This window comes from Oxyura jamaicensis, chromosome 5, assembly GCF_011077185.1.
Source record: "Oxyura jamaicensis isolate SHBP4307 breed ruddy duck chromosome 5, BPBGC_Ojam_1.0, whole genome shotgun sequence".
Classification (NCBI taxonomy): Eukaryota; Metazoa; Chordata; class Aves; order Anseriformes; family Anatidae; genus Oxyura; species Oxyura jamaicensis.
This window is the reverse complement of record NC_048897.1, coordinates 21,699,860-21,715,453: the sequence shown is the minus strand read 5'-3', so window position 1 is coordinate 21,715,453 and position 15,594 is coordinate 21,699,860. Positions and strand designations below refer to the sequence as shown.

At 47.0% G+C, this 15,594-nt stretch overlaps 1 protein-coding gene across 3 annotated transcripts in view; it reads left to right on the top strand.

Annotated features, from left to right (window-relative positions):
* Positions 1 to 15,594, top strand: part of MAPKBP1 (mitogen-activated protein kinase binding protein 1) — a 94,726-nt gene that overhangs the window by 35,568 nt on the left and 43,564 nt on the right. For all 3 annotated transcript variants that reach the window (XM_035328625.1, XM_035328626.1, XM_035328624.1), the window contains exons 3-4: positions 12,511 to 12,573; positions 13,176 to 13,233. In XM_035328625.1, the coding sequence (XP_035184516.1) occupies positions 12,511 to 12,573; positions 13,176 to 13,233 (121 nt within the window). The remainder of the gene's footprint in view (positions 1 to 12,510; positions 12,574 to 13,175; positions 13,234 to 15,594) is intronic.

Sequence of the window (15,594 nt, the reverse complement as noted above, 5' to 3'; positions counted from 1 at the left end):
GCTCTGCAAGTGGGAAGCTTTGACTGATTTGGCAATCTATTGCGTGTCCTTGGAATAGGGAAGAGGAGCAGTTGCAAAGCTTGGCTATTTGGGAACACACAGGCCTTTTCTCAGCTCGATGCCCTGCAAGCCCCTGGGGTTTGCGGTGTCCTGAGAAAGGAGGGGGCAGGCTGAGAGCCGTGTGCCTGCAGGTAGCAACCTGCATGCCTCCCTACCTGCCCCATGCCGCTGGAGCAGCCCAACCTCCCAGCAACCAGCGCCTTGGTGCGGCAACAGGACGGGCTTGTGAGCCAAGTCCTAAGCTTGCATAAGAGCGAGGGGGGGGAACGGGGACTGAACTGCAAAGTCTGGGATGAAAATGAGATACCAACCACCTCGGCCGAGCTCCACCCTCTTTAAGAATCTCAAAACAAGCTCTGTGTCTCCTGGCAACCTTTACACAAATCGTGGAGTTTAACTTGAAAGAAGTACGTGGAGTCCAAAGTACATACCCCATCTCCAGGTGCGAACAAGGGGGAGACGCTGGTTTCCCTCTTCCTGGAGGACCTGGCACTGGGGATGGTCTCAGGTTTCAGCCATGTCAGAAAGGCAATGAGTTAAGGGTGAAGCACCATCCTGCTCGACAGGAAGGCTAAGAAGTGCCAAGAAGTGGTGTATTTTGTTAATCGTGAGCATGCCCACGAGTGCAGTGAGTATTGCCTGGGAACCAGACACAGGACCTGGCACTCCCCGTGGGCCAGCGCTGGCGGCTGCACCCCGCAGCGTGTGCCCAGTGCCCCAGCCTGCTCCGGGCACTGCCTGCTGCTTCTGCTGGCAGCCAAGGCCTGGCAGGGCTGGCATCAGCTGATTCCTTGCCCAAATTCCAGTGTTGGTCAGCATGCTTTGACAGTGCTGACCCAGTGCTCCGTGCACTCTAACCATGCCACATTTCTGTGATGAGGGAGAGGTGTATGAGGAAGCAGTGCTTTTCTCATGGTTGCTTCTCCTTCCAGGAAAGCTGTCTCTTCAGGTCTTGTGACAACTACTGCTCATTAGCTATTCTGAAAAAAAATCTGAGTGCAGTTAAAGTGCTCTATATTGTCTGAACTACAGGCAAAGCAGAGGTAAATGTTCATCCTCCATTAAAGCCACAGCTGTCACAGGGCTCCTACAAAACACAATGTAGGCAGAACTGAGTTTTTCTAGGCTGAGACCATCTGAGCTGTGCCTGCTTGGGGAAGCCGTGGTGCTGGGGCAGAGCCGGACGGAGCTCTGAGTTTTTGGGTCTTGAAGCGTGGGTCCCAGCGAGCTTCTCCTGCCCCCTCTTCCAGCAGCAGCCAGCGTGGGCTTGGAGGGCTCTGGAGCAGGCAGAGTTGGCAGGAGGCTCCCTTACTGTTTTGCAGTGCCTGGCAGCCTGCTGCCCAGGGATGCCCAGATGAGGCTACAGCAGCTGACTGCTGGGAGCAGGCAATTCCTTAACGCCACGCTGTCAAAGAAGTGGGGTTGTCTCATCTCCGATGCTCCTATGTAGATACTGCGGGAATTATGCTTACCGAAGCAGTCAGAGGGAAAAGCTGCTCCAGTTTCTCTCCCACAGTGGAGCTTTTGCTGGGCCTGCTCAGGAATGCAGACGAGAGCAGCACAGGGTTGTTGTCTGTCCCTGGGGCCTGCCACAGCACGTTGCTGCCCATCCCAGCCTCCTCTCAGGGGGTGATGGCTGTGGGGAGGGGGCTGCGAGACAGCCCTGCTGCTGGCTGCTTCCTCCCGAGGGTTAATGAGATGAGACCAGAGGGGAGTTAAATTGCATTACTCCTTGTTTTGCTCTCATGATTGATGCCACTGTAATATCGGCTACACTGATTGCTAGCGGTAAAACAATTACAGCCCTGAGGCACCTGCCACGAGCTGCCACATTCGTCTGCCCCCGCTGGTGAGTTTGATGCGTAGAGCTTTCTGCGTGGTGCCCAGGAGCTGCTCTGGCATGGTGAGGGAATCCTCTGGCTGCATTTACTGCTGGAAACAGAGGTGTTGGCCAACTGTTTGCAAGTGGGATGTGGTTTTCCTCTGTGACTTGATTTTAAAGGAAGAAAGTTCAGCTTTCAAGGCTTTGTGGCATGGTAGGAACTGCACTTACAGGGAAGTCAGTGCAGACCTGAACTGTAAATCTAGCTGTTCTTGTGTAATCCCAGCTAGGGCTGTGCATCTCTTTAGGAGGGTGCCTCGGGGGGAGCTCCCAGCCTTGCTCAGTGTGCAGTTGGGCCGGAGAGCTGAATCTGCTCCCAGCTTGGGGGCGGATTTCATGATTCTCCAGTAATTTTCTTGTGCGCTTTGCTTTTCTATATCTGTGTCGTTCTTGTCTTCCCCTCTGAATGACTATTTGTTTTTTATTAAAAACAAAAGAAAAGTTTCTTCTTTTCTTCTCTTGTCTTTGACTGTTTCCCCTTCCCCTAGATCTGTGCATTTTCTTTCCTCTTCTCCCAGGCATTGCCTTTGGACTTTGCCTCTAAGCATTCCGAGTGTAACAAAGAGGAAGCACCCCTTACATATACGTGTGTGTGCACGTGTAAATCAAAAAGGCAATAATTTATTGTTACTACAACTGAAGTCTCAGAACTGTAATTCAGGAACCAGTATTAGCCTACCACTAGCTGTTACATGAAAAAGAGAATAATCATGCATTAGAATACTTCTATGTAGAAAGTCTCGATAATGGGGATAATACAACTAAAACTGCAACACATTTCTTCATTTCTATCCCTTGTGCATGGTGTTATGCTCACCCTTGTGTTCTTCCTCTGGATCTTCAAAGGCAGTAGCTAGAGGGGAAGACTGTAAGTGTTCTGCCTTTGTAGTCCTCCATGGGGAGGAATGTGATGTGGATGTGGCTGACTGCTTCTACCTCACTCCAGGGTCCTCTTGGGGTGATTTTTTTAATATACTTGTTAACGTGCTTTTACACCTTTCTCTTAGCTGGTCTGCAGTTATTCTGAATCCATGTTATTCTCAATTCATTTTGTATGGTGTCTTTTGTGCATGTTAGATATTATTTCTTTGTTACTCCTGTTTAGTCCAGCCCCAGCTCTGTATTTCTTTCGCTAACCATGGGTGAGTTGCCCGGAGCCATGGGGTCTCTGCTGCCAAGCACATGCCTCACCTCTTATCATCCCACGCCTCCACTGCTCTGTGCAGCGTTGCTTCTCGGCTTCTCAAGGCCTCTGCTATCACACCCTGCCTGCGTTTCTCTCCACTACATCCCTGTGTTGGTTGTAAATATCACATTCTACATGAAGTATCTGCTTGTTACTATTTATATAAAGCTGTGGCTGTATCACACAAAGGTAAACAGAAGTAAAACAAATTAGCCACAGACACCTGGCCAGTTAGAGAAACTGCTGTCACAGCTAACCCAAGTGAAACAAAGCTATAGGCAGGTCAAGAAAAGTTCAGGCAGAGCAAGCCCCACAGGCCTGAGGGCTGTCAGGCTCAGTACAAAGCTCACAGCCTGGTGCTGAGGCTGGCAATACCGTGTTACAGGGCTACATCGTTATCAACTTCTTGCTGTTCATCCTCCTCCCCCAAACACCGGGGTTTTGGCACCTCAGGTTTTTCAGTTGCGCTGTGGAAGACAAATCTGGGGCTGTCGGCCAGCTGCTGATGGAAGAGGGACTGGCTCTTGGGAGTTAGAGGAGGGAGGGGTGGAGCATGGCTGGGGAGCAGGAGATCCCTGAAGCAGGTGTCCTGGCTGCTCTGTAAGGACTGAGAGATGTTCTCTTCTGCTTGTTGATGTGCCTGTGGCAGCCATAGCTCTGGGAGAAGTCCTCAGTGCATGGAGACAAGCCCTTTCTCAAAAATGAACAACAACACAGCATGCTGTGATTCCAGAGCATCCATCCCAGAAAAAGTTGCATTCAGTGCCCTGGTGAAAGCTCCTCAGGTCTGCAGCCGTGTTCTGGTTGTTTGCTTCAATCATCTTAGTAGCACCTGGTACCGGTCAGGTTCTGCTCAAGGCTCCATTTTCTACTGCTTCTCAGTCTCTCCTGCCTAACTGATCAGCACAATTCCTTGTCATGAACTGTCTCAGGGAGCCTTTTATTCCTCTAGCCTTCCTGTCATCAGTTGCTCATTGCTCTAGCCCCCGAGGCTGCTGCTGCTTTGCAGTGGGTGTTTGCCAAGAGTGCTGAAATAAAACACAATTCTGCAACTCCTACTCCCAGCCCAGTCTATTTAAAAGTTCATGTAGGTGTTCTGCTGGCATCGCTCACCTGCCTGAAGGGAAGTGAGTGGCTTTGGAGGGAGAAGGAGGAATGTGGACTCTGTGTTTTATATAGTCAGGCATGAGCCACGTGTATATATACACGTATGTATGTGTGAAGGTGTATGTAGGGGTGCACATGCATGTGTCATCTGTGCCCTATGTCCTTTGAAGCTGCTCAGACGTGCAGGCTGACACACAATTCAGTGTGTGTACGTGTGGCTGCTGCTTTGCCTGGCTTTGTTGTTCCACCTCCCGCTGCTACGGGCTGGAGGAGGAGAAGGGATGTTCCGCAGAGGAGGTGGCCTGTCCTCAGGCCCACTGGAAGAGGGTTTTATCCAGGTTCCTAAGCAGCACAGTTCTAATCCAGGAGGTTTTTCTTCCTCTCTTGGCTTTGGAGCATTGAAGGGAACAAGGATGTTTTGAAGCTGAAGTTCCTGCTGACTCACTGGTGACCAGGCAGCCATGAGCCGCAACAATTAATTTGAGTCATTTTCATCTTCTTTGTAACTCTAACAATTCCCTGTTAATACGCTGCTTTAGACTTAGTTTAGGTTTTCCTCTGAGCTTGTTTCACCCTTTTCTTTCCCCCACACGTGTTTCTTGTCCAGATCTTTCACAGTGGCCGTGTGGCCCAGCTCTGCCCCCCATGAGAGGTGCCTCCTTGCTGTGCAGCACTGCGGAAAGCCGTCACCCTCCTGAGAGCACGGTTGTTGTGTCTCTGGCTCCAGCATGGCTGCTGGGGATTTGAATGTGGCTTACACATGGGAGGCAGGGCTTGGGCATCCATCGTGTCCCTGCATCCATTTTGTGTGAAGTGTAGAGCCTGGCTTTGTTTTGCTGAATCATCATCCTGTGCTTATGCTTGACCAGTGTTAGAAGGATGTCAGTCTTTAAAACTCTTCCTCCTTTCATCATTTATCACAACCTGGCCCCTTAAAAATACCTTGAAATAATCTAGCATTGGAGTTTTGTACCAAGGGGATGAGGATACATTGAAGAGAGGTCAGTAGGACCAGTTGGAAATAATGGTGGCCAGTGCATATGACCGGCAGTGCCCTCACTCTGGTATGAGGCAGGCAGGACTCCTTCAGCCCTCCAGGTTTTCCTCTATGTTCTTGTTAGAGCTGAAACTTCAGCACTGTCTTTTTTTATGGAATAAGAGGGGCCTGGATTGGCAAACACTCACAAGCTCTCCTCCATATTAGATCTTTTCATCCACTTATGCACTGAGGTTTTGGACATTTTATTTTACCGTATCTTGGGCATCTTTTCAAATCTGTGTATCTGTTTTCCTGCCACCTGCAGCTTGAGGCCAGACACGTAGCTGGTTGTTTTAAAGAAACACTCTGGTAGATGTAAAGGGGCTGCAGAGAGCTGCCAGTGGAAGTGGTTCACCATGCACAGCAGGAACCTGCATTGGCATTGGGAAAGTCAGGAGCACCGAGCTCTGTCCCCTTGTGGCCTCTTTCTATGGAGGCCCGCAGATCTCATGGGCACAGGTTTTTGGGAGGAGCATTTTGAGGCTGGCATAGCTGGGGATGCAGCAGTTGTTCTCTTGCATGCTTTGCTCTTCTCAGTGCACTGGAGGATGACTGGGAAGTGAGGCTCCTTTGTCTTGTGTCCACTCATGCTGGACTTGTCTGAGCTATCAGTAATGAATGGTGTGAGTTCAGGAGAGGCTGGGTGGCAGGGGAGCAGAGGCTGCCTTTGTCCCTTTGAGGGTTATTTCTACAGATCCTTCTTGTCAGTTCTGCTCTGCCTATTTATTGTGTTGCTTCCCCTCTCTACGTGTGTGGGTGCAACCAGATTTTCATCAGATTTCCTGCTTCCATTACATGTGATGGAGAAGACTTGTGGAGAGAAATGCCCTGTGGTGGCTGTGTGGCAGGGGAAGCTGTGGGGACCAATGCTGTTTTGCAGGCTCCCCCTATTTCTCCCATTTCTGTCAGAGATTTTGAAGAGGAGAGGCCTGAAGGCACGAAGCTCTAAATTTTTATGGGTTGGTCTGAATACACGAGAGACTTGTGCAGGTGGGAGCTAGCTGGCTAAAACTCAGTTTGGCTGAGGCTGTGTTGATGCTGGTAGATGGGTCAAAACCAAGAATCTTTCTCCCACTGGCTTAAGATAGCTCTGACTGCCAAATTCTTGGAGGCTGGAAGAGCAGTCTGGAAAGTATCTTTACAATCTGCTGTGTTCTTCCCTAGGCCTGTGCTTTTGGCTGCTGTTGGAGGCAAGATGCTGGACCTGAGTTTGATCTGGTGTGGCCATTCGTGTTTTTTTTTTTTTTGAGCAGAGCCTGTTTTTTGCTGCATTTTAGTTCCCAGTCCCACAGGTTTGGGGTGCCACCCAGCCTTTTTAGCAGAACAGTTGTGTCCCAAGTTGGCAACTAGAAATTCCTACTCTTAGCCTAGCAGTGCTTATATGTACTGATCACTTTTTTTTTTATTTTTATTTTTATTTTTTATGGTGGGTTTCTAGTTCGGCAGTCATGTCTTTCCATTAGCCTGTGTTTGTTTCTGAAGCATGAATTTCTCTGCATCTCTGACTGCTGCTCTTCCAGTCTTCTTGGTCATGGTTTGTTGCAGGGAGCTCTGAAGCCTTTTATTCTCAGGCAACGATACCCAACTCTTAACCTCTCAACAGATATGCCTTTCTTCTCAGAATGCATTTAATTAATATAGCTTGCATGAAAATACCTATTCAGTTACATAGTCAACGTGCACATCCTCTCTCATCGCTGTTAACCCACTCCCAGTATTGGCCACGAATTAAAGAAGCTTTTTGGCAGGAAGAATTGCAACACAGAAAATTAACACCAGCTTTTGTAGACGCTGCTTCACTCTGATCAAGCTTCCCTTGGCAACCAGTGCAGTGTAAAAAAGATTTTGTTCTTATCAATGCCTTTTTTCTTTTTCATGCATTTTGTGCGTAGGAAGCTGTTGCAGTCTCATTTGAATAGCTTTGGGTCTGGGGAAGAGAGCAGAGTATGAGCCAGAAAGCGAGAAATGGACTAATTTTGAAGGGATGGGACTGTTTGTTCTTTCCATTTATCCTTGCAGCAGCATGAAAGGAAACTATTTGGGGGGGGGGGGCCAAAATTGGTCTGGGCATCTTAATGGAGTTTTCTTTCCTCCATACACCATTCTCCTTCCAGCATAAACTACATACATTTTGGAGAGGAGGATTGGACCTGTGAACTCCGCCTCTGGTCCCATGTCCTGCAAGACAGGGCAATGCTGGTTGATGGATAACTTGGGAAAGGAATGCAATCGCTGACTTCTTATTTTCCAAGAGGGGTGGGTGTCCTGCAGAGGGAAGGGGTGGGGAAAACTGACTTGTGCAGGGATCTGTTTGATATTAGCTTGCTGAAGAAGGGTGACGAAGAAAGTGGGTGGAGGAAGGCAGCTGAGACTGGAGGGATGTGCAAGGAGGACAGTGAGGAATTGTTTAGGAACTCGGATCTGGGGAACAACAGGAGTGAAGCTGGTAGAAGAAGAGGCAGAAGTAAAGGGGGGGGGCATGGAGTGATCCGCTGCTGCTGACTTAGTGAGTCAGATGCTCCATGTAAATGTGATACTGACGTCCGATTCCTCTCCATTCCTGCTCCTATATTTAGCTTAGGGAAATTGCTTCTTTTTTATACTTTGGGCTTTTTTTCCTTTTGCAGGAGCCAATGGGAACTGTTCGGACACTCCTTCCCCTCCTCTTTTCCCCCTTTGAAACAACACCAGCTTTTTATCTGCATATATGGTGCACAGTTGTGTGTGTGAAAGATAGGGCTGCGCCTTCATGGAGGTTTGGAAAACTCTGCCAGGGGCCTTTCCCTGCTTCCTTGCTGCCTGACCCACATGGGCTCCCTGATGGAGCTGTCTGCAAAAATCCTTGATGTAGCTGTGACCGCCAATTTTGTCCTTTGTGTTTGAAGTTACCTGGGTGCCTCACAGGGAAGAGGAGACCTGGGAGGGAATCCACAGCCAATTTGTCTTTAAAAGCTGCTTGCATCAGGAAGGTGTTGCTTGAAGGTTGTGGGTGACATCATAGACCTAGAAATAATTCCTTAAATATGTGTGCAATTGCCAATGACCCCTGCAGGAACCAGCATGCAAACAAACAGGACACTTGATCTCAGCTGGCTGATAGACGGTTTGCACAGCAGTGATCCGTACGGCAGTGAATATTTTCTGTAAATGTCTTGGAAATCAGGATGTATTCATGGATGAAAAGATGCTGATGTCATCGAGCCCTGTCTGCAGCTGCAGAGAAGATAGAGTTTGTGCTGAAACGAAGTTGCTAACAGTGCTGACCTTCTGAACAGCTCGAGTGCACTAGGTCAGTGGTGTTTGTAGGTCCCATGTGAGGTGCTTTTGAAGCTGGTGTTAGTTTTCATGTTGGCACTAGCATTGAAAAAGTTCTCTTCAGACAAAAGTGTCTTGAGAATTTGAGTTTGTTGTGACAGCTTCAGTGTGGGGAAGGGGTGGGGCGGGCAGAGAGGTGATGTGACCATTATACAGTGCATGTCTGAAGTACTTTGTTTGGTCTGCATCCACAGTGGGAGGCTAGGAACAAAAAGCTGAGGGCTCTCATCCCTTGCGTCCTTTCCATCCCTCTGGCTGTAAAATGCTGAATGCAGTCCTATAAAGCAGCAGACAAAAGTGTAGGGCGGATAGATGGGTGTATGCTCTTATATGCAATTTTCCATGGTAATTATTTTTATTATTTTAACTAAGATTAAAGCAAATATAAACGGAAAGGAGTAGGTACTTTGAGTCTCCTGAGGGCTTGGTAGCCATAACGAAGTTGGAGGAAGCATTGAATAGGTGGGTCAGAGATCTGACCATTCCTTGTCTCCATTCCCTGTATTTTGCTAGACCAATTTACCTTGCTAAAACAAGCATCCCCATGGGCTCTGAGCTACCTTGTCTGGGGAACTGCTGCAGGTTCTGCTGAAGAATGACTTGCTGGCTGCATGGGGTGGAGGAGCTGCGCCGGGGCCCTGCCGAGCTAAGCTGCAAGTGTCTGAGCAGGCACTGAGGTGGCCCTGAACACTCAGAAGTGGTTAAAATGGTGAAAGTAGTTAACTTCTCCTCTTTGAGATGTGCTCTCCACGACTACACACCTTCCTGTGCATTTTGAGAGGGAGCCAGTTTTCCAAGTCAGGTGCTGCTGACTCCCAGAACAGTGCCTGTGCCCTGCCATGAGATGTGTGGCTCGTGGCTGCCATCCTGCTGAATAAGGTACTCTTGGAGTTGCCTGGCATTGTCATTGCTCCAGTGTATGGCAGACAGAAGGGTGATGGTGGAAAACCAGCAGAACAGTGGGGTAGCTGTTGTTAGGTAGCAGCTCATTTAAGAAAGCAAATTGAAAAGACTGCTTGAGCCTAGCCAAATCACTTTGTTGGTATACAAGGCCATAATATATTAGCAAATATGGTTTACAACTCAATATAAGCACTTGCAATCTTGTTTCTGTAAACATATGGGTTAAAGTGACCTTTTTGTAGCATAAATCAATGCTTGCAGACTAGTAAAGAGACACTGATTTTTTCTTTTTCCCCTCCAGACAGTGTTTGTTCATTATGAGTCCAACTCAGTAAATCTGACATAGGTGTGTTAAGACAGAGTTAAAATATCCACGTCTGCCTGCTGCTATGGGACTAGAGCCTGCGTGGCTGCTGGAGTGCTTTGTCAGTTCGTGTGTGAGCTGGGGGGCCCTCGCCTCCCCTGCGGGGCCTGCTCTTCTCTGGGAGCTAAGAAGGGGTGAGGAAGCCTGCAGGAAGGCAGGCTGGCAGGGAGACAGCCAGCTCTGGAGCACATTCGAGCTAAAACTCATGATTGTAAGTGGTCAAAGGCTCTGCTGTGTAAGTTACTAAGGGCAAAGCCCTTAGTGTTTCAGTATACTATTCTAGGAAGTGGTTTGTTTGCTTGCCTGGTTTGAAGACTGTGGCTTGTTTTTTGCATCTTTCCTGTGCTTTTAGACTGTGTTCACTCCTGTTCACTCCTCTGAAGTCCTTTTTTTTTTTTTTTTTTTTTTTCTGTGCAGGATGCATAGGAAGGTATCTGACAGGATGTTGTGTCTTTCCTTGCTTCTTTCTAATGCTTTCTTTGAAGCTTATTGTGAGCAAAATTCATCACTGTCATAACCCAGCAGGATTTTGGTCCATTAAACCTATCCAACTTCACAGAATGAAGTTTTACTTTGCTTTTCTGCTTAGCTGAAGGCTTGGGATTAGATGGATTCTCACATCTGCTAACTTCCTATTTCATATCTTGTGATTTGCAAGGCTTAACCTCCCCTGACTTGTTAATGGATCACAAACCACCTGCTTCTTTACACTAATCCTTCAGAAATAAATAGCATAGCTTTGACTTGAAACTTCCCAGTTTGGTTCTCCGGGGTAAAAAGCGTGGAAGGCTCAATCCCAGCCTTAATGGGCTCCTTATTTACACTTTCATTGCTCTTCCACAGGATTGTGTCTCTGGTCATGGCTGTCTGATGTAACCATTAGGAAAGTTTGGTGCTTTTATGACCTTGGCCTTTTGTGTGGGGCATGGGTGGAAATGCAGAGTAGTCTGACTGGGGGGCATTTCTTGTGACTGGTTGGTGATGTGGAGGTTAAAGCTTTGGTACCCTCTGACAGTGTCTGCTTTGAGCTAGTGATGTCAGTGGAGCATGGTAGCTTCTGCCAAGGTCTCTGAGCGCAAGGCCTCGGTGTGTCAGTCCTCCTTCCTCTTCTCTTTTCCATCTCAAAGTGCACACCTGCCAGCCCAGGTGAGGCCCTGTCAAACCTGAGCCATGCCTGCAGTGCTGCTTGCCCTGACCGCTGGTGGGAGCACAGAGAGGGGCCAGGAGGACCTGGTGTTGGCGAGCGCAGTGCCGTGCTGCCCAGGGCACGTGTTTGCAGCCTGCGTCAAAAGTTGGCTCCTGCGATGGCTCAGCTTTTGCCTTTCTGCTTGGCTGCTTCAGGCCAGCTCTACAACTTCTCCCTCCCGTGTTTCTCCTGTGACTGGTGTCTGTGGCCTGGCACACATCGTGGGTGAGCCCCAGCGTGATGGTGACGTGAGTGAAGTCCCCAGCAGTGAGGGCTGCTGGCAGCGGGGCTGGGGCATCCTTCAGGGCTCTGCTGGCACCACTGAGGGAGGAGGAGCTGGGCCTCCGAGCTCTGGCAGCGTGCACGTACAGAGCGAGATACAAAACCCACAATTTCTATTTTAGAGGTGAAGTGAGAGATAGGGCACCAAGTCATTAGAGCAATTGCTGTTCTCCCTGAGGCCAATTTTCCCTTCCTTATATGCTTTCAGGCGGGAGCAGGAAGGGCCTTGTGTGGGGGGGTGTTTTGTTTTTTTTTTCATATCCACTGGCTACTGCTCTGTTCTACAGGACAAGACAAATGCTGTTACGTGAGGATTTTTGAAATTGTGTTAAAGAGTTTGTGGAGAGTGGGGAAGATGCAGGGCCTGGGAATGCTCCAGGCTGCTTATAGTGGGCTGAGACACCAAGGCAACAAGCTATTGGAAAGATCTGTGGGGAAGAGGAGCCTCTTCTCCTTCACACTCCTCCCAGCCAGCGACTGGTTTGCTCCTGATGGAGGTGATTATATTGCTTACCAGGAGTTTCAGATGAGCTGCAGAAGCAAGTAATAGAGATTTCTGCAGAGCCCCCAGGCAAGTTGCTAATTCAGATATGTCAATAGATGGTCAATAGGTTTCAGATGGTCAATAGGTTTTGGCATCATCGTTTTTCATTGGCATCATCGTTTTTCACTTCTTAACTGGCCAGCCACCTCTTGTGCTATGTTCAACAGCTTTCTGTCCTCTATAATGTTATGGACAAGGTACAGCTCCTCATCCCTACCCTGAGCTTTTCTGAAAGAGGACCTCTTTCCTTCATCCTGACATTCTTGCTCTGGTCTAGACGTGATGGTTTGGTGCTCAGTACATAGGCTCATGTTTATGGCAGGGAACCTAATCCATTAGCGCCATTGCATAGAATTTCATGATTAATCTTTCCATCCAGCTTGAGCAATCAGAGACTCGGGGCTCACAGATGCAAGAGACAATCATTTATGATACAAGCACATGGTGTACCTCAACATGGGAGAGACTTGCAATTCTTCCTTTGCACTTACCAGTTAAGCACAGCTCAGCCTATGAGGTTGGGGTATGGAACAGCTTTTTGGGGCTGCTTATGCTGCTGCTCTGCCAGCAAGGATGGCCTTTTCTTTTCTTTATACAAATACTTATGTCAATTCTTGTTGTTCTTCTGTTTCCTCTATCTAGGTGTGTTGTTGTGCTGTTCAACCCTAGAAAAAATAAGCAACACCATATTCTGAACAGTTCCAGGTGAGTGAAGTTTCAAGCTGGCTTGCTTTCTGTAGGAGATTAATTTCATTTTTTATGGCTTGAACAAAGTGGGAGTTGTTGTTGCTCCAGCTAAATCCCCACTCAGTGAAGGTTGCCTTGGGGAGAGGCTGCCTGCTGGCCTGACTCTAGCTCCTTCTAATGTGGGGTGCTGTTATTGATGAGGCAACAGCTCAGAAATGTTGTGGCCTCATGAGGAACTTTAGCAGGCATGACATGGAGGGAGTCCTGCAAGAACTCCATGGTATCTGTATGATTTTTTTTTTTTTAACCTGAAACTATTTCCTCATTATTGGAGCCAGGACTGGGACATGGTCCTGCATCTGGAATAAAGGCATAAATATGAAGATAAACCTTGACTTCTGGAGTTTTTCCAGTGCTGTAGGCATGCTGCTAGAGACTTGAGCACCAGGGAATCACCAGGGCAAGTGTTAAGACGTCTGGTAAAAGAAAACTATTATGTCAGCCTATTACATGTGATTTGAGCCTCTTTCCAGTTTGTCCCAGCCTACTCCCCAGTCATGATGTATTGAAATGAAATCACATGTTGGAAATGTTTCTCAGTGTCATTTTCTCTGTTTTAGGAAAACAATTACAGCACTTGCTTTCTCTCCAGATGGAAAATATTTGGTTACAGGAGAGGTAAGTGTGAGAGGAGACACACCTTGTCCAGCACATTTTGAAGCATGGTAGAGAGTGTTAGAAAAAACAAGCCAGTGAGTTGCCTTGACACAGAAATCTCTTTAAATGTTGTACCTTTGGGTGGACCATCTGGATCATGGGTGGCTCTGGATTCCTGCTTGCAGTTTTTTAGTGTGTTTTTTTTTCATTGGCTTGTGGGACAGATCTAGGGTGGCTTCCGTGACCTGAAGATACGGTGAAAATAAGTGAAAGGGCACACAGCATGGCTCTACTTTAGCATAGTGATGAGTACTTGGGTGATCCTTTTACTTTGACAGAGTTTGTCATTGTTCCTTCAGGATTTCAGGAAGTAGCTGAAGCTGAAAAGTGTTGTGGAAAAAGTGAAAAGTGCATGTGGATTGAAGCTGTAGGAATAGTGACAGAAGATGCTGGTGCCTGTGGTTTGGCATTGTATGGTTGGCTGGGGGCGACAATTACTTCTTCTTTTCAAACATGCCTAAGGGGGAGAAAAAGGATGACTACACCGCATGTCTATTGTGCATGAGAAGTTCAGAACATGGACTGTTTGTCATGAGTTAGGAATTGCTGGATGTTAGAAATCCACAGAAATGTTGCCTGTCCCCCTTATGGTTGGGTTCAGTTTGCTCTTGTGTGTGATTAATAATAATTTATCATTAGTCTCTGTGCCTCTGTAAGACATAGGGAGTGAGCATGTGTGAAACACGTCCCCTCCTGAGCCTCAGCCACAGAGAAGAGAAGTATATCACAGCCCTGTCAAGAAGGAGGCTGTTCACTCCAGAGGTCCCTGGAGCAGTCACTGCGATGGCAGCTGTCATGCCACTGGGTAGCTCCCTAGCTTGAATCCTGCATGGATCAGGCCAATGATAGAAACAGTAGTGTTTTGGGATGAAGGCTACCTTGACACACACACACACAAAAAAAAAACACATGGATTTTCCATCAGAGCATCAGAAATTTTGTTGTTGTTAACTTTTTAGTGAAAGCACAATATTTTATACTGTAATTTGGTTTTAATTGCTCCTTATACTCTAGAAGTTGTAAGGCATATTTAAAAAAAAGCCTTATAATTTTATATGTAATTTTATTTTATGTTTAAATAAATAAATAACCAAACAAAAAAACAAAACTCTTTTTTTTGTACCTCTCTGCTGCTCTACTCTTTTCATGTGAGGTAGAAAAAGAAGTGAAAAATGAAGTGGATATTTTTCTTACTGACAACCCAAGCTTTCCAGTTTGACACCTCACTGGGGCAGAGGGCAATTTTTGATTAAAAAAAAAAAGAAAGCTTTTCCATTTAGTTTTAATTGAAATTTTTTTTTTTTTTTTTTTTTTTTGCCTTGTTGCAAAACATGTCTCCTCTTGCCCTGTTGTAAGGCCATTTCTCTTTTTGTATCCTCCCACATGCCTGACATTTGAGTTTGAACTTGGTGGAGTGGTGTCCCCTGCCGGTGTCAGCAGCCTCTTCTTACTTGGTCCTGTGGGTGGTCCCCCAGGGAAATGCTTGCTGAGTTCACTTTGTCAAACTCGCTTTTAGCAGCCTCATGCTAATTCTGCCTCTTAGCAATTTAGCTTCCTGCACGACTGGCTTTTCAGGAAGGAGAGCACAGAGATTTGTCCTTGGCATGCCATGCACATCAAATGTCTTTTGAATATTTCAATACAAAGGAAAATTATTTTTTTTCTCCCTATGGAGGCATAAATTGCTCATGCATGGGCATGACGCAGAGCTTGCTTTTGGTGAACATTTATTATATGAATATGAATTCAATTTGTTAAGGTCCGCAGGTTTATGCTAAGATGTTAGGAAATAAAAATATATTTATATACACACACATGCATTTGTTTAAGTACAGTAATTGCTTGAAAGAGCAGCTGATTTAGCTCATTGTAGCATCTTGACAGCCAGCTTCAGACCTGAGCTATGCTGTGCAGGAGAACTGCACTAACTGCAGCAAGATCTGACCATAGCACTTTTCTGGGCTACAAGCAGTTGCTTGGCAAAGCTTTCAGACAAGACAATTAAACATTCACAGTCCTGAGTTGCTAAAGATGTGATTTCTCCTTCTTGTGATCGGAGCTGCCTCTCCCACACAGTCAAATGACTTAACCCTGATCAGAAAAGTTACCATTTTGCCATGTTGCCATGGAAATGTTATCAGGCAAGCTACCGTTTTGACAGATTACAACGTGAAATCATGATAGGCTCTTTAGTAGGATTTGCTCATCAGGCACATTCTTGGCCAAAGTTTCAGCTCATCTTCTGCTTCTTGTTTTATTTTGCCTTAATAACAAATAACTAAGGAAAAAATGGAATTGTCTGGCAGAAGGTGCTGACTTGGC